Here is a 25,425-nt window from a genome sequence, read left to right as displayed (position 1 = left end):
TGAATCAACTTACGCCTTTACATCTGCAGTTTCCTGTGAGGTGCGTGTGAGGGTGCGAGAACGCAAGCGTTCCCCTGCCTGCTGAATTTCCTGTAAATTACGCTCCACATGAGGTAATTCTGAGATGCCCTCGGTCTCTGCTGCAAGCTGCTCTGCCTGCTGAAGAAGTTCTCCAAATCCTTCTGTGTCCATCTCGAGGGAAGCACTTAAAAGAAACAACAAAAACACAAATGGAAGAATAAACAAAAAATGATCAAGTTATAGTATTAATTACTTCAAATTATCTAATCAACTGCTTCTCCCTAAAACAGCAAAACAGGCATCAATTAAACTTGTATTTAAATGGAAATACAAAAATAAAGACTTTATAAATTGCCCTAGAAGGACCATGCAGTAAAATTCTGCAACCCTTCTGTCTCTTTCTTCCCTAGATTAGAACAATGCACATTTGCCCTTTCACATGCTACTGGAATAGATCAAACACCCAGTACTGAATGATGATACACCATCTTCCTTTTATCTCCAGAACTGTGAATACAAATCATGCAGTTATGTTTCGTAGTTTTCCTCTTGATCAACAAAGGGGGAAACCAGAGAGAACGAGATTGCTCAGGCCTGTGGAGTTTGAGCACTGCACTTATGCCTAAGGAGTTCCACAAAGCTTACTCCAGATGAATTGATATCCAGCCACCCTTTTGTCACTTGCAGTCTGGTCAATCTAGTTTGTCTTTGCATAGACATGGGTCATACTCATTCCATTTTCGATGTTGTAAACGGTGTGTGCTATGACATGACTCACAATTCATACAGCGTCTAAACGCCATTGGGGAAATATCTCTGGTTTTTTTTTTAGATCTTAGTCTACTGCATGATGATTCTATCATAAAAAGCAATGAATAATACAACAAACAGAATCTGCAAAATCTCCCAGGATGAAAGTGCCATAGTAACTAAAGAGTGCATAGGGACAGGGTAAAATCTGTACATTTAACACTAAAGCTAAAACAAGATGATGTCAGTCGTGTCACCAATGATATCATCTAGGATGTCATCAGTGATATCAAATGTAAGGTCTTCATCAGTGCTTGGCAGGGGTGCAAGTTGGAGTTGATTATTATCCTATATGGCCAGTATTGGTGTTTTCTTCGGTTTTTACCCACATTTTCATATTAGCTGTAACTGCTTTTTTGTTGACTTTGAGGTTATTGTAAGCATAAAGTAAGGTGTTCTAAACAAATTTAAGCATAACTTCATTTTGACCTTGTTTTTTTCTCAGCAAATTTCAGTTTTTGTTTTTTTATCTTATGCTACATCCAACAGTTGGTCAAGGGGCACCCAAACCCCTCTGCACACAGCTATCAGCCATGGGCAGCTGGGATTGATCGTAGGGTAGGGCCATGCCTTTTGCCAAGCCCTGTAACCAACCCATGGCCCTTTCTAAGTGCTACTATGCACATACTTGCACCATGCTTTGGGGGAGATGGCCAGGCCCTTAGGGACCCAAAGGCCATGCATACCGGGGTGTGACCATAGGGACTAGCTCTGTTTTTTTCCCCTTCTTCCTCCAAGGATTTGCTACCCCTGTTTTGGGTTCCAACTTTTGTACTGCAGATCCAAAATGAACGACGGGAGCACAAAGCTGCCTTATACATTGGAGTTGCATTTATTTTTAGCATTCAGGTCTTTGAACATGGGTAAGAGGACTGCCCATGGACTACTTTTAACCACGTCAGCTGATTAATACATTTTTATAATGCTAATTTCTCTAAACAAGTGAACTGGTATACACAAAGCCAAACAAAAATCTCGACAGTAGCAAGAGGAATCTCAATTAAACCCAGTAGTCACAAATGAAAAATTGCATATCTGTCTTCTCTTTGTTATCCCTTTTTAGTTGCAGGTCAGATGTATAACCAGTAACTATTTTCGTATCCAGTTTAAAGTGTGTTCTAGGAAGAAGATGGGTGAGTGAATAACCTGGAGTACATTTATGCATGTTACTGAAATAACCTAGACTATAGGTATTCAACATTTATGGCCCTGATTAAAGCCACGTTAACCATATGGGCTCATTTTGACAGAAACAAGTTGACCTGACTAACAGGTGTTATGGACTACTCAATCGCACTGGATAAGCGATCATTTTAGGCAAGAGCCACTGTTGCTACCCAGCCCATCTCCCTTCTGGTGGAGGCTGCAGTATCACTTGGAGAAAGGAACACTCAAGTGATAGAGACCTGATGATGACGCTAGCCACCAATCATGCAAACAGAGGTAAAAAAACACACTGCAGGTCAGGACAGCATGGTTGAGGGTCTCAAGAACATTTTATTTCAGAGACCATGGTAAGACAAAGATTCATGTGGTTCATCCTCTCTTCTGATTTTTTGGTCTATATAAACAGGAAGTTGGATGAACTTCTACCCCTTCCTCCCTCCATTGATTTGTAACCTGCTAATAGCCTGCTGTAACTTTCAAAACTAGTTTGCCACTCACTTAAGCTCCTATCTTGAAAGTTTCAGATTGATTCATCAAGCGGGCCAAGAAAGGTGGGGGGGGGGGGGGGGGTTTTGGTATCAAAACACTTTTTCCGAACGCAATTTCTCCTAGGCATTTTAGGCACTACTACAGCTCGAACAACTGAACAGAATTACACCAGAAAGCTAGATCTTGGTTGGGAAAGATTTGTTTGTAATTTGGTGCTAAATTCGTTCAGTAGTTTTGGAGTTATTAAAGAAAAAAGATTTAAAGATATCTAGGGAAGCGAATCCACCGTACATCCAACAGATTTCATGCTGAGATCTGATTCGCTACCAATACTTCAACCAATAAGTGTTGGCAGACAACTAGGAACTTGGCCGAGGTTCAAGAATCAACTTTAAAACAAATTATAATGAAAAACACACACAAGTGCTGTTGGGACGGGAAGTCTCCTGCATGTCTCTCGAGAGAGTGCTTCCCCCTCCCTTATGCTAATTTGTGAGCAAGTCACTCAAAAGCTACTGTATAGTTTCTAGATCCCTACCTCAGTGAGCATGACAATCATACACGTCCACTGAGGGTCTCCCTGTTTACATGGATTGAGAGCCTAGAGCTTGGCTCTGAGGTCGAGGGGGCATGCCTAGTGCACCCCTATTTTTCAGAGAGTGGCTACTGCCCTCTCTATTAAGGCTGTGGTAGACTGACAGTGGTGGCAGCAATAAATCTATAGTCAGGAGGGGTGAGTCCCTAGGCACCCTCCTGACCAAGTCTATGCAGTTTGCCTTGCCTGTGGGCCTGTTGCCTTTGGCTACCTGATGTATGTTTGAGAGCCCTTGGGTGTACAGGGGAAGAATGGTGATTTGAGCCAGTGTGAGGAATGCGAGCTGTTCTGCTGGACATCCCAGCTCCCCCGTGCCCCTCCCTATTTCCTTGGAAAGGCCTGGTGGGCTGGGGTAGACACTCTGCTCTTATCTGGGTTTAGCTGCACTAACTCTACGAAGAGGACCCTCCCCCGCTGGTCAGGGCCTCCTGGGCTGGAATTAATTAAATTTCCTCTTTACGGAGTTGCACAGCCTGATACCAGGAGAACATGGGGGTGGACTGGGGCATGCTTTACCCATGCATTGGGGGCGTGGCTTAGGCGCCGACTCGGATGGCGGCGTGAGCCCGGAGCTCCGTCTCGGGTCCCGAATTTATCCTGTTGATCCTCGTCGAAATGCCGGCGGAGTGCCCGGGACCCTTGCCATAGGCGCGGGTTCTACTGCGGCATACATTTTAACGACGGCGCTTGCTCCAGGGCGGGATAGATAGCCGGAACGGTCCCCGTCGAGGACCGCGACCGAGACCCCAAGATGGCGGAGGCTCCGGCTGGAGGAGGAGGAACTGTGGCCTGCGGCGCTCCTCGGCAGAGGTGAGGGGTGCGCTGCTGGCCGGGAGAGGCGGAGAGGCAGTGACCGGTTGCTGCGGTGGAGGCTGGGGTGATACGCGGAGAGGGGTGAGCACGGCTGCCCGGCGGTGGGCGGCCAGGAGACCCCTCCCCCGGCTGCTGTCCTCGGCTGCTTCAGGAAGGGGGCCGCCTTGTGCAGAGAGTCGGAGGCGGCGGGACCAGCACTGATCGGCGGCCCGTGAGGGCAGGAGCGGGGGTCCTTGGGGAAGGGGGACACCTGCACTGAGGAACCAACCCCCCCTGGTCCCACCCCGAACTGGCGGCTGGTCGTCTGATCGACGAGGGGGCCCTGTAAGGTACCCGGCAGCTAGGAAGAGCCGGCAGTGGTGGAGGGAGGCTGGAAGCCGGCCCCTGGAGGATCAAAAGTGAGGCTCTGGTGCTGCTGTGGAGCCGAATTTCGATTGCGCTGCCACTCATAATTGGAGTGGGCAGGCGCGTGAGACATTGTGCTGAGCAGCAGGGGCTCCTGCGGGACCAGTAGTGGAGACCTGGGTTGGGAGCTCCACGGACGTGGAGGGACGGTGAGCCCCTTCCCCCCTCGGGAACGACGCCCGCGCGTGCTGCGGAGTGCTGAGCAGCAGGGGTCCAGCTGAGGACACCGGAACGAAGGGAGCTTGGTCGGGGGGCTGATCTGCGGCGAGAACTGCCGACTGCCAAGGGGAGGTTGGCCCCCGGGAGAAGCGAGTGGGAGCCTGCCATTTTTGATCGCCTGAGGGAACTGCCATACACCGGGAGATCTGTGGCCCACAGGAGACAGTTCATACCCGGGGCACTCACAGTGCTGAACCATAAGGAGGCCCATTCCCGGGGAGTTGGTACTGGGACTGCGCAGGCTGCATCTGCGTGCTGTCGCGAAGATCAGAGTGGTATCCATGATGGCTGATGTCGGTGGTACGGCAGCTGGGGGGACGACTCAGACCCACGCGGAACAGCCGAACATGGTTGGCACGCCCCAGGACTGGACGGATGCAACGGCGCAGGAACGCAGACTGAATGCACGCCTCGACAACATATTGGAAGCGATCACAGCGACCAAGGAGGCGCTGCATCAAGATATTGCGCAGGTGGCCACGGGACTGGGCCTGTTGAGGGCGGATCATGCCAAACTCTCGGACAGAGTGAAGGACAACGAACTGCTCCTCCAGGAGCTCAAACCGGCGGTGGTCACTGCGGAGCATAAACTGTCGGACATCCTGACCCGTCTGGCGACGTTGGAGAGGAGAGCGGAGGATTCCGAAAGTCGCAAGCGGAGGAACAACGTACGGGTGGTGGGCCTCCCGGAAACAATCGAGGGGGATGATGCAGTGGCGTATATGGAGCACTGGTTCAGGTCCGCCGTCGCTCCTGAAGGCTTATCTCAGTTCTTTTCGATTGAAAGGGCACACAGGGTCCCTTCTCGCCCACCCATGCAAGGTCGACCCCCCAGACCGATGGTTGCTAGGCTTCTACATTTCAAAGACCGAGACTTGTTAATACAAAGAGCGAGAGCAGAGGGCCCCTTCCAGGTGGAGAATAGCTCGGTCACAATCTTCCCGGACTATACGCAAGAAGTTCAGCGGAGCAGGGCAACGTTTCTGGCGGTCAAGAAGGAACTGAGAGTGGAGGGAATACAATACTCGCTTCTCTTCCCTGCTAGACTGAGAGTGATCCTAGATGGTGCGACCCAATTTTTCCACACTCCGGATGAGGCTTGGTCGTGGCTGGAAAGGTACAGAGCAGGAACTGACCGTCAGCCCAAGAGTGGGAAGGAGAAAAAGGTGCCAGTTCAGATCCGTAAATGAAATGAAATGAAATGAAATGAAAAATTGCATTTGTATAGCGCATAACTGCCCTAGGGCCTCGCAGCGCTTGAAGATAAAATGGTTTAGCGCAGGCTCGGGGCAGATCAGCAGGATTTAGCAAACAAATGCGTTTTCAAGGCCTTTCTGAATGAGAGGAGGTTGCTATTTCCTCGGATGGCAAAGGGGAGGGCATTCCAAAGTCTGGTCGCCGAATGGGAAAAAGAGCGGCCACCCCAACGGGCTTTGTTAATTTTAGAGGAGGTGGCCAGCTGCAAGGTACCAGACCGAAGGGGGCGTGCTGGGACATAAGGCGTGACCAAAGGGTGCAGAATCGCTGGGCCTACACGGTGAAAGGATTTGTGCATAATGCACAAAGCTTTAAACTGCACTCTGGCAGCCATTGGGAGCCAGTGGAGGTCTTTCAGAGCCTTCCTCGCCGACTGCCGACGGGAGAGATTGAACAGTAGGCGGGCCGCACTGTTTTGTGTGACCTGAAGCCTCTGCAGTACCGAAGCCGGTGCTCCTAGGTAGAGAGCATTCCCATAATCCAGGCGAGAGAGAATCAGGGCCTGGACCATGGTCCTCCTCGTCTGGAAAGGGAGCAAAGGGAGCACCCGCCGGAGCATCCTCATTAGTCCAAAGCAAGTGGCGGCAGTCTTAGTAGCCTGGACCGAGAAATCAAGGGCGGTGTCAAGCCAGATCCCGAGGCTCTTTATCTGGGACTTGGGGGCAGGAGGAGCGCCAAGACATGGTGGCCAGACGGGTGCAAGAGCAGACGGGGAGGGATTTCCGAGTAGAATGATGTCTGTCTTCTCCCCGTTAAGCTTCAAACAGGAGGCTTGCATCCATCTGGCAACAGCCTCTAGACAGGGGCCTAAGGTGTCGGATGATCCATCTGCGTGGTCTAACGAGACCACAAGCTGCGTGTCATCCGCGTAGGTGACTATACGCACACCAAAGGGATGGACTATCCTGTCCAGAGGTTCCATGTAGGCGTTAAAGAGGGTCGGGCTCAGGGAGGAGCCCTGAGGTACCCCACACCTGAGAGGGTGTTTGGGAGAGACTATCTCACCCTCGAAGACCTGGAAAAAGCGCTCACTCAGAAAGGAGGTAAGCCAGTCTAGAGCCGCGCCCGACACGCCCATGCCCGCCAGTCGGTGTAATAGCGTGGCATGGTTCACCGTGTCGAACGCGGCGCTAAGGTCTAACAGGATAATGGCCACCTTTCCTCCCCGATCCAAAGTCGTTCTTGCTTCCTCTGTAACCGCTAACATAGCGGTTTCTGTGCCATGTTGAGGGCGAAAACCTGTCTGGGAGGCACGCAACAGACAGTTGGACTCCAAATAGTCTGTTAAGATATTGTTGGCGTGCCTCTCCAGCAGTTTACTCAGCCAGGGGAGCAACGAAATGGGGCGATAGTTGGACAAGTTGCTCTGGTCCAGGGAGGGCTTCTTGAGAAGCGCCCTCACCATGGCGCACTTCCAGGGGAGTGGGACCGACCTGGCCACGATGGAGGTGTTTAAGGCTTCCAGGATGACAGGACGAATAACGTCCAGTGCCTTGACAAGGATCCGGGGGGGTGCCGGGTCATTGGGAGACCCGGAAGAAACTTTAGAAATTAATCTATCCAGGCTGCCGGCATCAAGAAGCGGAATTATATCCAGTTTGCAGAGAGCCGGAGAATCAGCTGGCTTAGATGGGACGGAGGGGGCGTTGACCGTAGGATTACTAAAAGAAGAGTATATGGTCGAAATTTTCTTGGAGAAGAAGGCAGCTAGCTCATTACAGCGGTCTTGTGCCCCTTCAGCAGTAGGACGCTCAGCCGGGGGTGAGATAAGGGACTTGGCTATCCTAAAGATTTCCCTAGGCGCGTTGGCTGCAGCACTAATTTTCCCTTCGTAGAAGGAGGTTTGCGCCAATTTAATCTCTGATTTATAGAGCCTTATTGCGGACCTATAATCATCTTTCCTAGACAGAGAATGGTCCTTCCTCCACGCTCTCTCTAGTTTGCGGCAGTCAAGCTTTAATAACCTCAGAGCAGGAGTGTACCAGGGTGCAACTTTAGGTCTTCTGATGAGTTTACAGGGGCGTTTGGGAAGAACTCGGTCTAGGGTGCTGGAGATCCAGTGATCAAAGTTGCTAGAAGCAGAGGCAGGGGTCAAGGCCCTTCTCGGGGGGTCTTGAGTGAGAGCCAATGTCCAGTCGGTGAGGGGAAGTGAGGACCATTTCCTGCCCATGTACTTGGTAGAGGCCTCACGGGGGGAACAGGAGTTAGAAAGCCAGGTGAACGGTATCAAAAAATGATCAGTCCAAGGCAGTGGAACAGGGGACTCTACATTAAGGTTGGTATTACTGTATATGTGATCAAGGAGATGTCCCTTCTTGTGGGTCGCCTGATGGCCTCTCTGGCAGAGGTCTAACGCTTGCATGTTGGCACGCAAGTTATTAGCTGCCATATCCTGGGGGTCATCTGAATGGATGTTAAAATCCCCAAGCAGGGTGAGGTTAGATGAGGTCAAGACTGCGTTGGCAGTGAGATCAGTAATTTGAGTGATAAAATTATTCAGGGAACCCGGTCAGCGGATTCGCAAGCGAGACAGGCTCAAGCGGACAATGGGAGGTGACATGATGGCGGCGGAACGGAAGGGAGCGCTGGATGCGACGGCGACGATCACCGGGTCTCAGCGTGGAGAGGTGGCGGAGGAATCGGAATCGGAGAGCGGGGGCAGGAGGTCTGGAGGAGAACTTTCGGAGGCGGACAGTTCTGCGGGGCCGACGGCCACACCTCAGACGGCTGATGGACTGTTCAATGAATAAACTGTGGGTTTGATGGTGGCTCGCCGCTGGAGCACGATTATGCTGATGGCTGGCGCTTGGCAGGTACTCTGTTGACACTTTCATATGGGATCACGGACAAGGGGTGCGGGTTGGCCTGCCCCGGGTCGGTACTGGAGCAAACCCCGTTGCCCTTAAGGCTTTCTGTGGTGACTGCCACAGGTTAGTAGAATGTGTGTGATGTTACAGGTTTGGATGGGGGCTAAAGCAGTGCTATTAGGTCCTGTCCTGGGGAGTGGGGTTGGGGGAGTTTGTTGGGGTGTTTTGGGGGGAGGGTATGGCTGCCACGATGCGGGGAGTAATCTGACGCTGCTGAAGGGGAGGAGGGATGTCAGCGATGGGGTCGTTACCTGATTTGAAATGCCTAACATGGAATGTTCGTGGACTCAGGAATATGTCCAAACGATACAAAGTGCATGCCTATCTGGTGAGGAGGGGAGTTCAAATTGCTATGTTGCAGGAGACTCATTTAACCAAGCAAGAATGTGAGGCATTGCAAAAACGGTGGCGTGGCCAGGTGTTTGGTACCTCGTACTCAGCGTTTGCAAGGGGAGTGCTGATATGGATTAGGGCGGGGGTCCCATTCCAGTTTACTAATCAATTGGTGGACCCTGGGGGTAGGTTTGTGGCGGTGGAGGGGAGACTGTATGGCTGTGAGGTGGTTTTGTGTAGTATATATGCTCCCAATGTTGATCAGGCCCGTTTTTTTGAAGTCCTCACGGGATCGCTAGCCCACTTTTTGGCGGGACCCATTATACTGGGAGGAGACTTTAACTCAATTACTGATGTAGAATGGGATAGATCGCATCCACCACTGGTTGACTCTCCGGTGCGCAGATTGTCAGAGCGCAGGCGGGAATGGCAGAATGGGTGGAGCCTGCTGGATGTGTGGAGAAAGCAACATCCTACTGTTAGGGATTACTCCTTCTACTCGGCGTTGCACGCTCTGCACGTCAGAATAGATTCCATACTGTGTAGTGCCCCCATAGCAACCATGGTGACACACACGGAATACCTTGCCAGGACCATCTCGGATCACAATCCCTTGCTGATGGCGGTGAGATGGCAACGGGCGAGGTCTGCGATCCCGACATGGAAGCTGCGGCCGGATACTCTGGAGGACTTGGTGTTTGGTGACAGGGTCAGACAGGAAATAGTGAGCTATTTCGGTGAGAACGAGGGCTCGGCAGCCACGAGGTCGGTTGAATGGGACGCAATGAAAGTGGTGGTGAGAGGTGTCTGCATGGGCAGCTTCTCGAATGTACGAGCAACGGTTCTGGCAGATCTAGAGAAGGCGGAATGTGCGTTGAGAGAGATTGAGCGGTGTAGACCTGAGCGGTTGGATCTGCAGGATCGACTGTTGGAAGCGAAAGAGGTGGTGGCGAGAGAGACGGAGAGATTGCGATGCTACGACTATAAGCTATACCTCACAAAAGTCCATGCGGAGAGGGATAAGGTGGGTACCTTGCTGGCGACACTTGCTAGGCAAGACCCAAGAAGTAGCGCGATTATGAGTATACGAACAGATGCGGGGGAGGTGGTCCACTCCCCAACAGCGATATTGCGGCGGTTTCAGGGGTATTACACGGGCCTCTATGATACTCAGGTGGTGGTGGGACCCTCTGGAGTGAGTGATTACCTGAGCGAGGTTCAGCTCCCGGTGCTAACTGAGGAGACGGCAAAGGAGTTGGGCGGCCCGATCTCCCTGATGGAGATCAGGGGGGCTATTAAGCAGATGGCCAGGAACAAGACGCCGGGGGTGGATGGCCTACCAATTGAGTTTTATGCGAAGTATGTCGATGTAATGGCGCCTAGATTGTTAGCTGTGTACACGGAGGCGGCGGCTTTGGGATGCCTTCCTGCTTCTATGAGGGAGGCACTAGTGGTGCCGCTCTTGAAGCCGGGCAAGGATGCACTGGAGGTGACGTCGTATAGACCCCTGTCTATGCTGACGGCGGACTACAAGATTCTGGGCCGCATACTGGCCACCAGACTGCTGCCGCACATGACCACGCTGGTCCACGAGGACCAAGCAGGATTCATCCCTACAAGAAACACGGCCATAAACACTCGTAGACTGATCCGTATACTGCAAGGGGCCTCGAGTTCGGACTGTGACTCTGCTGTCTTATCAGTAGACATTGAGAAGGCTTTTGATAGCCTCGAGTGGTGTTACCTGGATGGGGTACTGGAGAAGTTCGGACTGGGAGGAGGGTTTGGACGATGGACGAAAGTCCTTTATTCCTCTGCCACTGCACGGGTGCGAGTGGGCCCGCTCATATCGCCTGCCTACCCGGTGCGCAGAGGGACCAGGCAGGGGTGCTCCCTCTCTCCCCTTCTGTTTGCACTAGCGATGGAACCACTGGCAGCGAAGGCTAGGTTGGGAGATTCCTTTAACGGAATCCACCACGGAGGGACTACTCATTACATTTCACTGTATGCGGATGACCTATTGCTGTATTTAGAAAGCACGGGAGAGGCACTGGACGGGGCCATGGAAATGCTCTCCTCCTTCGGCGGTATGTCGGGACTTAAGGTGAATTAGGCTAAGACCTGTGTTTTCCCACTGCGCGTAGATATCCAGCGCCCTCCTGCTGCAGTGGATGTGATCTGGGCAGACAGATGCTTTACGTACTTGGGAGTTTGGATCTATCACGATGCGCCGAGCCTTTTAGACGGGAATGTGGGGAGGTGTATCAGGGGACTTCGCGGCTGCATGTCTTTCTGGGCCTCTCTCCCTTTGTCGGTACAGGGCAGAGTGGCATTGGTAAAAATGGTGGCTCTACCTCGGATGTTGTATTACTTCAGAACGTTACCTATCTGGATCCCTCAGAGGGTCTTTCGGGAACTACGGTCGATGATTATTGGGTTCATCTGGGGGCATGGCAGACGTAGGGTGGCGCTGCACACCATGACTAGACCCAAACTCGAGGGCGGGATGGCAGTGCCGGATTTCGAACTATACTACCTAGCAGCTCAGCTCCAGGTCCTGACACAGAATGTTGCTAGAGAATTCAGGGGCCCGGATCGGACCCGGGGGACAGGTATCCAGAGACATGTCCTCTCCTACATAGTTATGCAGCAAAGATTGGCTCCACACGAGTTAACCTTGGAGGAACAAACCCTTCGGTTGTGCTGGAATAGGAGCTTGAAAAGTGCACGGGCGGTGCGATCCTATGCCCCGGAGATACCGATTGGGATGTTGACTGCGCTGCCACATGGAGGAGATTGGTCGCCGCTGTTGGCCTGGGAGGAGTTGGGCCTACACGTCGTAGGTGATCTGTTTGTGGAGGGTGTGATGGCCCCTTTTGCGGTGTTGCAGGAGCAGTTTGGTCTCCCGGATGGGAGTTATCTCCTACATGCGGCGATCTCTGCAGCGATGCAAAAACACTGGAGGATGGGACTGACGGAGCCGACTACGACCCTGGCCTGCCAGTATGTGGTGATGGCTGCGGGGACGGTCAAGGCGGTAACCTGCCTTCAATCGCGGATGTTGAACGAAGGGCTAGCACCGCTCACGGCACTGAAGACCAAATGGGAGGATAGTATAGGCAGGCCTATTCCAGATGCGGAGTGGGGCCACATCCTGGCGCGCACATGGAAAGGTAGTAGGAATGCTAGGTTCCAGCAGGTCCATTTTTTCCTTTTGCATAGGGCTTACCTGACCCCGGGGAAGCTACGCCGGCACTTTCACGTGCAGGACGCGGAGTGCCCGAGGTGCTCGGCGCCGGGGGTTGAACTGGACCATATGATGTGGGACTGCCCACACTTAGGTACGTACTGGTCTGAAGTGGGTGCTCTTCTGAACGAGATCACGGATAGGGAGGTGGTGTTTGATATGGCTGCATGTCTGTTGCTTTGGTTTCCTCACACAGCGAAGACGAAAGTCACAAGCAAATTTATTGATTTGGGGCTCATGCTAGCGCAGAGGGAGGTTACATGGCGCTGGAAAAACAAGGAAGGCCCGGCGATTAAGAGGTGGAAGAATGAGTTGTTGAAATGGTCGAGATGCGAAAGTGTACTGAGGATGCGGCAGGCCACCAAACTGGGGAATGACAGTGGCCTAGAGACAGCTAGGGCTTGGGAGACGATTGTGCAGGCTTTGTGTGATTATTTGACAGGGGATGAGGAGGAGAGACTTTCTGAGACTGCGGTTCCATGAGGCTGAAGGCGCGTCCATCCGAACGCTATCGAGGGCATTCCGTTATGTATGACACCGATAATCACGACCCGCATCGGCAGCAGTTAGGGGGAGGGCGGGACTGGGGGAATTAGTTGACCACCCTGGTAGGGCTGGGGACGTAGGTAGCGATGAGTAGGGTACATTGCACATCGACATTGTAGGGTGTTAGCGGTATCCTGGCCAGCGGCATTAGAGGGTGCTGGTGTTGCTAGCATAGTTGGCACGGCTCTCCCAGGGGGGATCTGGGGGGGGAGGGGGGGGAATAGTTGAGGGGACGCAATAAAAGCAGATGCATAATTAGGTGGTTGACTGGAAACCCCTCTGTACCATGATGAGAGACCTATTAATGGACTTTGTACTGACGCCGCCCGGCCTCCGGGATGTGGGCTGATGGGCTGTGTACAACCTTGAGACTGTATGGTACCTTGTATTGAGGTCATGATGTTGGCTGTGCTATCTCGATGTTTGTTTGTAAATCTGCAATAAAAACATATTTAAAAAAAAAAAAAAAAAAAAAAATGCTTTACCCATGCATTGAACACGCCATGAATGGTTTGTGATTGGAGGTGTATTCAGGATGCAAAGGTAGCAGACCCTCTGATTGGATGAGCCATCAATCAGAGGTGATAAAAGTCTGGCCTGGTGGTCAGCTGTTTCTCAAGACTGGTCTATGACTGAAGAGGCGGCCACACCAGGTCCATCTGAAGATAGCCAGGCGCGACCGGCAGTGTGAAGGCAGAAGATACGACTCTGTTCACTGCGTCTGGAACTAAGGCATCAGCAACATTAAGGACCAGCTGTTCTGTGAGGCTTGGGGGAGCATGCGCTTTGGACCAAGGAAATTACAGACAGCTGCCCAAGGTGTGGAAAGGAAGCTTACAGCCCATCACAGAGGGTGGTGGAAAGAAGCTTGCGGCACATCAATTAAAGCTGGTGGAAAGAAGCTTGCAGCCCAGGAAGGGAGCCAGAGAGGAGGAAGCTTGATTCTAGTCGTCGAAGATGAGATCAAATTCCCTCTAAGCTCCTCTCTTGCGATGTGGGAGCCTGTACAAGCAGTAGCTGGGAATAGAGGCCAGTGAAGCAGGCCCCCACCTTTCTTTTTGTGATCTCTGAGGGTATCAGGGTGAACTGGCACTCTGTCCAGCCACTACCCTCCTACAACTAGCCAGTGGCTACTGGACTAGTGGGACCCCAGTAAACTGTGCCAAGACATCAGGCACCTGTGGTCAGATCCGTGACACCACTAAAGCGGTGTCCTCACTCACAACAGGAGGGCACCTCTGTTGCTTTGGGTGGGGGGTTATGAGGCTGATCAAGATCATTTGACTTCACATCATATGCTGAAACTATATCCTTTCAATGCAAAGATTGGTATCACGGCTCTAGTAAATGAGAGCAGCCCTGTGTTACATGATCAGTAATATGCAATGCTTATTGTGTGTTTTCATGTTGACTGTGTTTTTATAGTGCTTGGCGTCTAGGCGCTATAATACTGTTTAGGGTCAGAACTCTGTCCCAGAGGGTTGTAGAGACATCTGGTTTTCACTGTGTATCCTAGTTTTATGTGTAGTTTAATTGTCTTGTGTGAATTAAAGTACTTTTCTTTTATAAAAAGTAAAACACTGACTGGACATTGAGTTTATCAGCTGGTGGTACGGATTACACTGTATTCTGATTGTCTAACCCCACCTCACCTCCTTGAGTAAGACTTGGGCTGCTCTGTGTCACTACCCTGAGAGAGTCAAGTGTTGAAGAGGCGTGGTTATCCAGTTTGGGGTCCACTAGTACTGAGGCCCCAGGTCACCAGTGAGGGAACACTCCAGTTGATGCGATTGAAGCGCAGTTACCCCTGAGTGCCCTGGTGCCCAGGAAGCTCGGTCTAACATTAGCGGTTTACTGTGCTTGCGTTTTCCTATCCTGGAGGGAATGCATTTTATATAGATAGATAAGGGGGGCACATGCGCCACACCTCCCAGGTCCTATTTCGGCCACAGGGATCCCATCCCTAGGGACCCGGCCTTTCAATAATTGGGAGGGATCATGCAGCCCCGCTCCAGGGCCAAGTTTGACCCAGGAGACCCCATCCCCGACCGCGATTTAAAAAGGGGAAGGGGCATGCAGCCCCCATCCCCCGGGGCCCTACTGTGCTTTAAATAGAGAGGGGGCTATGCAGAACCCCTCCCCTCCTGGAGTCATTAATAGCTTTTGGGATCCCATCTACCAGGACCGGCTCTTTCTATTTCCCAGGGTGCCCACCCCGCGACATAGCAGCTTCCCTGCCTACATTGCCACGGACAGAAAAAAACGGTTTTGGCTCTCGCTTGGCAGGATCCCTTTTAAAGCTCCTTCCAAAGAAGAGCACACACTAAAGAGCCTGGGTTAGGTCATGGCAGACTTGTTACTACGTCACAACAGTGACGGATATTCCATCTGCTGAAATATAAATCCCATAGTACATAATGGGATTTATATTTCAACGGATGGGCTGTCCGTCACCGTTGTGACAGAGAAACTCATCCGCCAAGTTCCAAATCAGTCCCTAAGACCACTCTCAGCTGGCAGGAGATTTAAAAATGCTACCGTACAGCTGCAGGATTTTTAGCTGCTCCCTATGGGCGGAACCAATGGAGCCATAGGTGCATCCCTTTATTATATGGCCGTGCCCCAGGAGTTAGGATCCCCAGGGCCAGAAATTGGCCGGGAGGCCCCCCGTGCACAATATGGCTAGGCCCTGGGAGATGAGGTACCCAAGGCTGCATGCCCCATAAATTATGCAGTGGGCCCCGTGGAATGGTGCACCTGGGACCATAAATGCTCCGCGGAGAGGGGCCATGGACCACTTTCCCTGAAAAAATGTGCCTTGCCCTCCTCCCGGGTTGGATACATTTGGGGGGTGTTAGGAAGACGGACTGGCCCCAGGTCAGGCCCTGTGTTCAACACCCCATTGTGCACGGTCCTTGGCTGTGGACCACGTGGGGTTGGCTGTATGTATGGCCTGGCCGCAGGCCAAGCCCTGCATCCAACCCCCTAATGCACATGGCCAAAGCGGTGTGCCACATGAAGTTGGCTGCTGGGCTTGGCAACAGGCCAGGCCCTGAGAAGCCCACATGCCGGGCCCTGCGTCCAACCCCTCAAGGCCAAGGCTGTTTACCAAGTGAGTTGGCTCTTGAATGCGGGGTTGGCTGCTGGGCTTGGCCAAAGGCTGTACGCGGCGGTAATATGATTAACACATCCTAACAAAATTTTACTTTACTTTAAAAAAGAAAACTAGGAATTCAGTGGGAAAAAAAACAAAGGTTACAAGAACTTTATAGTTAGGAAATAGAATTTTAAAAAACCTTAGATATTCACACAAAAAAAAAAAAAGTTACAGGGATGTTATAGTTAGGTTCAGATTTGACACACCCAAAACCATAGAAATTCAGAAGTTATATCAATAAACTATAACTTGTGCCCTAAGGTAGCTAATAACTCGAGCCCTTGCCATGCCCTGATAATTATCCCATATATTACTTCACTCATGTCAACTTCTATGACATTATTAATAATAATCATGCATAATTTGCTGTAAAATTATTGATGAGATAACTGTGCATGGTGGGGGCGCGAGTTATAGTTACCTTAGGGCACGAGTTATAGTTTATTGAGGTAACTAACTAGAACTGCTAAATTCTAGCGCAGGTGCGCTGACAACTCCGCAAGTGCCTGGCACATGTCTCTACTGCGGAAAAGGACGGTGCAGCCATTCGAGAATATAGGCTCCCCTGAGGCCCAAATTACCCACTCATCCAGCACAGATGTAGCACTCACTAGTGCCAGGCCCTGCAAACACCAACCCTACCCCCATTTCCAATCCCCAAATGTGCAAGGAATGCCAAGGATTTCTTGGGAAACCCCACCCCACCCTCCTCATCCCAAGGCCTAGAGGGAAAAGAGGAACTGGGAAGGGAAGAGAACCCCTCCCACCCCCCCCACACCCCACACACCCCACACACACACACACACACCATCCTTGCCATTATAGCTGTAATTTGACTCTTAGTGTTTTTTTGGGGGGGGGGGTTTTGCAGAATTTTATATAGCGCGAACTAGACCCGAACCGAATCAGGTATCAGGGTGCTTTACATAGCACCAGTTACGTTACATGAGGACGAACACACATTCATTTTTAGGCACGGGGAGATTAAGTGATTGTGATTTGCCCAGAATCACAGGAGGTTTTGGCGTCGTTAACGAGACTCGAACCTAGGTCCCCAGGTCCGAGGTCGAGCGCCCTAGCCGTTAGGCCAACTCCTCTCCCCTGGTTCGCTCACTCAGGCTTCAGAAATCTGAATATATGCCCTCTACCCCTGGAAGACCTACGAATACCCCTATGGAAGCCTTTGGAGACAAATGGGATTTTAAACATTTTTGTTGTACCCTGTTCTGGGCAGTTGATCATAACTTGCTTTTACATAGTGCTTAGTGAAGCAGTATGAGATTTCTGAACTCTACAAATCACCAGAGGTTCTGCTACCTCATTTAATGACACTGAGTTTGTGCACCTTACAAGGGTTTATTATTATTATTATTATTACATTTCTTAAGCGCACAGCTACCCGGAGGTTTCCCGGCGCTAGGCAAATAGAACAGTATACAGAATGGGAGGAGCATCAGGACAGCAGTTTACATATTGAAGAGCCAAGTCTTAATTCCTTTACGGAAAGTCAAGAAGCACATTTCAGAACGCAGAGGGAGGGGTAAAGAGTTCCAAAGAGAAGGTGCCAACAGGGAGAACGAGCGACCTCCCATTTTAGCTCTCTTAACACGCGGCATCCTGAAATTATTCTGGGTAGATGACCTAAGTGTGCGAGGTGGTAGATATTGCTGCACTAGAACAGATAGGTAGGGTGGAGCTTTTCCAGTCATGATCTTGTGCATAAGACATAGTGCCTTGAATTTGACTCTGCTCTCAATTCGCAGCCAATGTAGTTTACGCATATAAGACGTGGCTGAGGTTCTGGCGGGTAGGTTACAAATAAGGCGAACAGCCATATTTTGTACCACCTGGTACTTCTTAGTTACCTCCTTGCAGGCACCCAGGAGTAGGATGTTACCATAGTCCAGGCGTGAGATGACAAGAGCCTGGACTACAGTTCTCAGGGTGTCAGCAGGCAGCATCCACGTGATTTTCCTCAGCCACCTGATGATGGTGGTACAGGTGGCGGAGACTTTCACGACGTGTTGCCTGAAGGACAGTTGATTATCAAGGAGGACCCCAAGAAAAGCTGAGTTGGCATTGCCAACAGTTAATGTATGGCTTGCAGATCACAACAGATGTCAGCAATTAGAGATTTCGCTAATTAAGTTATTTTACTGCTTGAAAGTAAATTAAATGTGTGCAAGTAATACATTTCAATAATTGCGTCTCCTAGAGGAATTACATAATTTGTTATCGCCTAACAGTCAACCGCAATGAGCTTAATAATTAAAGGTGGCACAGCATAATTTCCCCCAATCCGTTTGCAAAATGCCCGTTAAAGTAGCTTGTAGTGCGCTGTGACATCATAACGCGTATTTAGTATTAAAGTAAAACAGATAAAGTAAAACAACCAACACAAAAGGTAACTTAGATGTAAATAAATGTTTATGGTTAGTACATTTGCTCCCATTTTGCACCAACCCCCCCCCCCCAAAAAAACCATAAGAGTGGGGGCATCTCTCCTGCATCTCTCCTGCCTGCAGCTAAAGCCCTCGCAGAAGCCGCCCCTCCAGGAGCCGATCCATCCCTGCTCACCAACCTGCCAGCACTACCCACTACAACCACTTAGCCAGCGCAATATGAAGGGAGAATGTATGTATTCATTTATTTTATGCTTTTTTATATAGCGCGGACTTTATCCAAAGGTGTCAGAGCGCTTCACAGTAGAACCAAGTACGTTACATGAGGAGAATATTACATATTTACACGTTACAGAAACAAACGAGAAGCAAAAAAAAAAGTACAATAAAAACAACAGATGGCAGTCACACACAAAAAACACAAAAGGATAAAGAATGTACAGGCATACATTACAAATGTTCAAACAGTGCAGCAAGTGCCTTCCCTAAAGCATAGCAGGCCACGTGAGACCGACCCCAAAACCTACCCAATTAGCTGCATTGGCAGCCAGTAAACACTGATGTGGCAGCCAGCCACACACTTCCCTTCATCTCAGGAGCGAAAGGGAACGAGAAGAGGCGAGAAACCATCACCCAAAGTAAAGCAGGCCCCATGTCACCGAGCCGAAGGAGGTGTACAGCCAGCCCTCGCCTCCATACTGACATGCTGGCCTGTGTAGAAGCCCCCCATAGAAGTTTTATCCCGCACCACAAAGCACTCATTGGCACACGGGGGCAATGCACCCGTACATCCTTCAAGCTCAGGACACACAAACGCATGCCAGTTGCACCTTATCTCCGTGTCTGGTGGCAATTTAGCATCCGGCCCTAAACACACACGTACTGCACTGTTCGTTGTAAATGTAAATGTAAATTGATACTTGTATAGCGCACTACTCACCCGCAAGGGTCTCAAGGCGCTTGTACAAATACCGCTGTGGAACCCATCTTTCCCTGTGAGGGCACCCCCAGGGTGGAGGCCAAGCATCCTTAGCGTTGTGGGGGCCGTTGTGGAGATTAAGCAAGCTATTGCCCAGAGTTGCAGAGTGGGACTCCATGATTAGAATAGGCGCCGAGGCGAGAATTATCAGGTCCGTGAATTTTTTTAGCCCAAGACCCGCCGAGGCGGGGAATTGAACCCTGGTCCCGGGCTAGACCTCTGCATCAGGGTCTGCCGCTCTAACCATTGAGCCACACTTCTCCTACATTGTGTGGAGCGCTGTCTAGTGCAGACTTCTCCAATGAGTAGCTCACCAGCTACCTATCAGTAGCTCTCCTGTGGGCAGCCATGCCTGTTAAATTAAAAGCTATTGCTTTGTTAATTTAATATATGGGTACCAAATTTGAAAATGGTGCATTTGAAATGAAAAAGTATATGTCCCTAACTCACAAGCTGATATTCGGAGAACATGGTAGAATTTTCAAATTACATTTAAAGCTGATATTTGAGTGATTAATCATGCGGCACTGGGGAGACATCCCTATTATTACCTTGGTGCCAGTAGCCTTGCCCCCACGTAGAGGCATTTCATATTAATAAGACCATTCTCACATTACTGCTGGCAGCCATTCCTGATGAACATAGGCGATCACTGCTTGTAACTTTGCATTTGATGCCCCCTGATGTAATCTTGTAAAATGTGGCCACTATGCAACGCTAATATTAGTAGCTCGGGATGATTTTCATTGAACAGAAGTAGCTCTTACTTAACAAAAGGTTGGAGTACCCTGGTCTAGGGCTACCACAATAAAGGCGCTGGTGCATCCCTACTCCCTCCACCAACCTCCCAGCGGACCTACCTACTGCCCCCCGCACCTCAGCCACAAACAAACTATCCATTCGATCACACAGTGACATAGCCTTGACCCTGTACAGCTCTCAGCTACCTTTCGGATACGTTGGCGTGATATAAAAACCACCATCATACATGTAGTGAAAAAGACATATAATCCCAATACAACAATACATTCTTCATGATGCACTCAACTTCCTTCCACTGTAACTAAAGTGACCATTTGACAACTACTTACATGCATGCGAGAATGCAGCCCGGCCACTGTACGTTTTCAAGCTCTAAACGGATGTCATTTGGAAATAACTTTAGCACTTCCGGGCTAGCACCACAGCCTATCCGCGGTTTAGGTGGGGGTAGTGCTACTATGTAACGTAACCCAGGATTGGACATTTAGAGTCACTTTACCCAATCTTAGTTCGCTACACGGAATTCTAAATGCTGATTGGCTGCGGAATCTACATGTGCTTTTGCCCAGGGTGTAATCTGGCGGGTACCGCTCACGCTCAGTTGTGTGTGGCGGTTGGCGTGCGTTTGAGTTTGCAGGGCGACGTTAGTCTTGTTCGTCCCGTGCAAATTTAGCTAGGGTGCTGCTGGCTGTGGGTTTGAGGGGAGTACTGCGGGTTAGCAGAGCAGACCCAGGTAATCACTGAGTCATGGGGGACCAGGAACGCGTTGTTACGTGGGTTGGATCCCTTTGTCAGGCAGGGCACTTTTGGCTGTTTACATCTTTCTGGGGAGTATGGCTAGCTAGGTCGGTAACTGTTATACAAGTTGCGACCGGGTCCCGGCAGAATACCACGCAGGGGCGGCTGGTGACATTTGACAGTGGTGCGGCGTAAACTAATTTGCATATGCGTGTGCGAAGTGCCTAGCCAGTAACTGTGGTGTCATTCCTCTAGGAGTATTGTATAGGAATATATCCTATACAACAAATGGTTAGGTAAACGAATGTAATTGAACTATGCAGAATGTGAGGGAGTCACAGATTCTTTGCTTGCGCATCAATATAAAAAAAAACCAGTTCAAAGAATGCCCCAAACACAAAACATTAAAACAAATAGACTAGATTACAGTGGTGAAATTATGCACTGACATTTGGACAAAACAATTGATAGAAAATGGGGGTTTTGCACTGGTCCCCGCTGTGCCGTTTTCTTTTATTTACTTTAAGCCATATTGCACAGCGCGAGTGCTGTTTTACATGTCTTAAAACATTGCATTGCATAGGCAAAACGTCTTGGCTTTGCCAGTGCTTGTTTCCCATTTCCAGCTCTGGTTAAAAGAGAGACCTAGAAATAGTCAAATGCATTTTGTTGTTGGCCAAACAGCAAGACAAGTGTCATATGACGTATCGCCACCTGCTTGTGCCCCATGCAAATAAGGGGAGCTTGAGCTGCTTCTGCTGCACCTGTGAAGTGCCTTAATGAAGGTCTGAAAACGTTTTAACCCCTTCCATGCTCATGACGAGCTCAGCTCGTCATGCAGTACACTGCTCGTGTGCTGATGACGAGCTGAGCTCGTCATGAACAATGGGATTTAAGGGCCTGCAGCACCAGGGAAGAATTGCTATAGCATTCAAGGTGTTAATATAGAAACGTGAAAACAAATTGGACTGGCCCACTGTGTGGAGGTAGTGGAATATTAGTTGGTAATACCAACTAATATTCCACTACCTCCACACAGTGGGCCAGTCCAATTTTCACAATTGTATATCTGGGGATGGGACTCGCCCCTAAAAACCCTTGCTCTCTCCATTGATTAGTCTGTTAATATAGAAACACCAGCATGTTTCCATCCATCCGTTTCCCACTCATGCTTTTTTAATTCCCCACAATCTCTCTTCATTTCCCGCTTTTATTTTCGCATTATTTCCTTCCTTTTTTCCCTTCACTGCCAGCGGGTTATATACCCGGGGTATAGTATTGACCAGCCAATCCTGACGCTGTATGCAGCGGCAGGATTGGCTGGGGGGGCACCATGACTGCTCGCCCTGTGCAACCCCGGGGGCTGCGGCCCGCCCCCTGGTCCTCTCTCTAAGGGGAACTGCACAGGGGAAACAATCTGCGCATGCGCGGGCTTGTTACTGCCCAAAAATCCACTTGCGCAGCTGCAGCAGGCCCAGCCTCCCCCCCCCTGCACACTCCAGAAAAGTCGGGTGTCTCCCGGATTCCCGGCCGGCGGGTAGCGCGATTATTTTAATATTTTTATTTGTATTTTAGTGACGACGCGGTGGGTCCATGGGGCTTAGTGGGGCTACGCCCCTACGCCCCAATGGACGCACCGTGCCTGATACCACGTGACATTCCATTTTGACGATACGGAATGTTCAGCATTTACTAATATTACAAATTTTGCTTGTTTATGTGAAATTTTATTTTTATTTATTTATTTTATTTATAAAGTTTTATATAGCGCTAGCTAGACCAGGGGGTATCGAAGCGCTTTACATACACAAGAAAAGAAGTTGAATTACATCGTAGAATATGAGGAATCATAAAATATATAAGCAAATACACCGCACTTAAATATACATTGGGGGAGTGAAGAACGCAGGTGGTTGAAACAGTCAGATGACCCACCTCCTAGAACAAGCATTTGCAATGCAATAGGTCTTGCAGAGAGAGAGGGGTATATAGAGAGGGGGGTGTCGAGAGAGGGGGGTGTAGAGAGAGGGGGGTGTAGAGAGAGGGGGGTGTAGAAAGAGGGGGGTGTAGCGAGAGGGGGGGTGTAGAGAGAGAGGTAGAGAGAGGATTGTAGAGAGAGAGGGGTGTAGGGAGAGGGGTGTAGAGAGAGGGGTGTTGAGAGAGCGGTGTAGAGAGCGAGGGGGTGTAGAGAGAGTGGGCTAGAGAGCGAGGGGGTGTAGAGCGAGGGGGGTGTAGAGAGAGGGGGGTGTAGAGAGAGAGGGGGTGTAGAGAGAGAGGGGGTGTAGAGAAAGAGGGGTGTATAGAGAGAGGGGTGTAGAGAGAGGGGTGTAGAGAGGGGATGTAGAGAGCGAGGGGGGTGTAGAGAGCGAGAGGGGGGTGTAGAGAGAGAGGGTGTAGAGAGAGAGGGGTGTTGAGAGAGGGGGTGTAGAGAGAGAAGGTGGTGTAGGGAGAGGGGGGTGTATAGAGAGAGGGGTGTATAGAGAGAGGGGTGTAGAGAGAGGAGTGTAGAGAGAGTGGTGTAAAGAGAGGGGTGTACAGAGCGAAGGGGGTGTAGAGAGCGAATGGGGTGTAGAGAGCGAATGGGGTGTAGAGAGCTAAGGGGGTGTAGAGAGAGTGGGCTGTAGAGCGAAGGGGGGTGTAGAGAGAGAGGGGTGTAGAGAGAGGGGTGTAGAGAGAGCGAGGGGGGTGTAGAGAGAGTGGGCTAGAGAGCGAGGGGAGTATAGAGAGAGAGGGGGTGTAGAGAGGGGTGTAGGGAGAGGGGGGTGTAGAGAGAGGAGGGTGTAGAGAGGGGGGTGTAGAGAGAAGGGGGTGTAGAGAGAAGGGGGTGTAGAGAGAAGGGGGTGTAGAGAGAGGGGGGTGTAGAGAGAGAGGGGTGTAGGGAGAGGGGTGTAGGGAGAGGGGTGTAGAGAGGGGTGTAGAGAGGGGTGTAGAGAGCGGTGTAGAGAGCGAGGGGGTTTAGAGAGAGAGGGGGTGTAGAGAGAGAGGGGGTGTAGAGAGAGAGGGGTGTAGAGAGAGGGGTGTAGAGAGAGGTGTGGAGAGAGGGGATGTAGAGAGCGAGGGGATGTAGAGAGTGAGGGGGGTATAGAGAGCGAGAGGGGGGTGTAGAGAGAGAGGGGTGTAGAGAGAGAGGGGTGTTGAGAGAGAGGGGGTGTAGAGAGAGAAGGGGGTGTAGAGAGAGAGGGGTGTAGAGAGAGGGGTGTAGAGAGAGGAGTGTAGAGAGAGTGGTGTAAAGAGAGGGGTGTACAGAGCGAAGGGGGTGTAGAGAGCGAATGGGGTGTAGAGAGCGAAGGGGGTGTAGAGAGAGTGGGCTGTAGAGCGAGGGGGTGTAGAGAGAGAGAGGGGTGTAGAGAGAGAGGGGTGTAGAGAGAGGGGTGTAGAGAGAGGGGGTGTAGAGAGACGGGTGTAGAGAGAGGGGGTGTAGAGAGTGTGGGCAAGAGAGCGAGGGGGGTGTAGAGCGAAGGGGGTGTAGAGAGAGAGGGGGTGTAGAGAGAGAGGGGGTGTAGAGAGAGAGGGGTATAGAGAGAGGGGTATAGAGAGAGGGGTGTAGAGAGGGGTGTGGAGAAAGAGGATGTAGAGAGCGAGGGGATGTAGAGAGTGAGGGGGGTGTAGAGAGCGAGAGGGGGGTGTAGAGAGAGAGGGGTGTATAGAGAGAGGGGTGTTGAGAGAGAGGGGGTGTAGAGAGAGAAGGGGGTGTAGAGAGAGGGGGTGTATAGAGAGAGGGGTGTAGAGAGAGGGGTGTAGAGAGAGGAGTGTAGAGAGAGTGATGTAAAGAGGGGTGTACAGAGCGAAGGCGGTGTAGAGAGCGAATGGGGTTTAGAGAGCGAAGGGGGTGTAGAGAGAGTGGGGTGTAGAGAGAGGGGGTTGTAGAGAGAGAGGGGTGTAGAGAGAGAGAGGGGTGTAGAGAGAGGGGTGTAGAGAGACGGGTGGAGAGAGACTGGTGGAGAGAGACTGGTGAAGAGAGATGGGAGAGACTGGTGTAGAGAGGGGGGAGAGACTGGTGTAGAGAGGGGGGGTGTAGAGTGAGGGGTGTAGAGTGAGGGATGTAGAGAGAGGGGTGTAGAGAGAGGGATGTAGAGAGCGATGGAGGTGGAGAGAGCAAAGGGGGTATAGAGAGAGTGAGCTGTAGAGCGGGGGGGGTGTAAAGAGAGAGGGGTGGAGAGAGATAGGGGTGGAGAGAGAGAGGGGTGTAGAGAGAGGGGTGTAGAGAGAGAGGGGTGTAGAGAAAGGGGGTGTAGAGAGGGGATGTAGAGAGAGGGTGTAGAGAGGGGGTGTAGAGAGACGGGTGTAGAGTGATGGCTGTAGAGAGACGGGTGTAGAGAGACTGGTGTAGAGAGACGGGAGAGACTGGTGTAGAGAGAGGGGTGTAAAGAGAGGGGTGTAGAGTGAGGGGTGTAGAGTGAGGGATGTAGAGAGAGGGGTGTAGAGAGGGGTGTAGAGAGAGGGGTGTAGAGAGAGGGGATGTAGAGAAAGGGGGGTGTATAGAGAGGGGATGTAGAGAGAGGGGTAGAGAGAGAGGGGTGTAGAGAGAGAATATGTAGAGAGAGAGGAGTGTAGGGAGAGGGGTGTAGAGAGAGGGGTGTAGAGAGAGCGGTGTAGAGAGCGGGGTTGTAGAGAGAGT

At 50.9% G+C, this 25,425-nt stretch overlaps 1 protein-coding gene across 2 annotated transcripts in view; it reads right to left on the bottom strand.

Annotated features, from left to right (window-relative positions):
- Positions 1–20,508, bottom strand: part of NUP93 (nucleoporin 93) — a 655,917-nt gene extending 635,409 nt beyond the window's left edge. The window contains exons 1-2 of one of the 2 annotated variants that reach the window (XM_078671250.1): positions 20,399–20,508; positions 14–205 (exon numbers count right to left, since the gene is read on the bottom strand). In XM_078671250.1, the coding sequence (XP_078527376.1) occupies positions 14–192 (179 nt within the window). In that variant the 5' untranslated portion in view covers positions 193–205; positions 20,399–20,508. The remainder of the gene's footprint in view (positions 1–13; positions 206–20,398) is intronic. The other variant, XM_078671251.1, reaches the window with a different exon arrangement.
- Between the last annotated feature and the right edge of the window lie 4,917 nt (positions 20,509–25,425).

The sequence above is a fragment of the Lissotriton helveticus genome, chromosome 12 (genome assembly GCF_964261635.1).
Source record: "Lissotriton helveticus chromosome 12, aLisHel1.1, whole genome shotgun sequence".
Taxonomy (NCBI): Eukaryota; Metazoa; Chordata; class Amphibia; order Caudata; family Salamandridae; genus Lissotriton; species Lissotriton helveticus.
The sequence above is the reverse complement of the archived record's forward strand: the minus strand, read 5'-3'. Positions and strand labels throughout refer to the sequence as shown.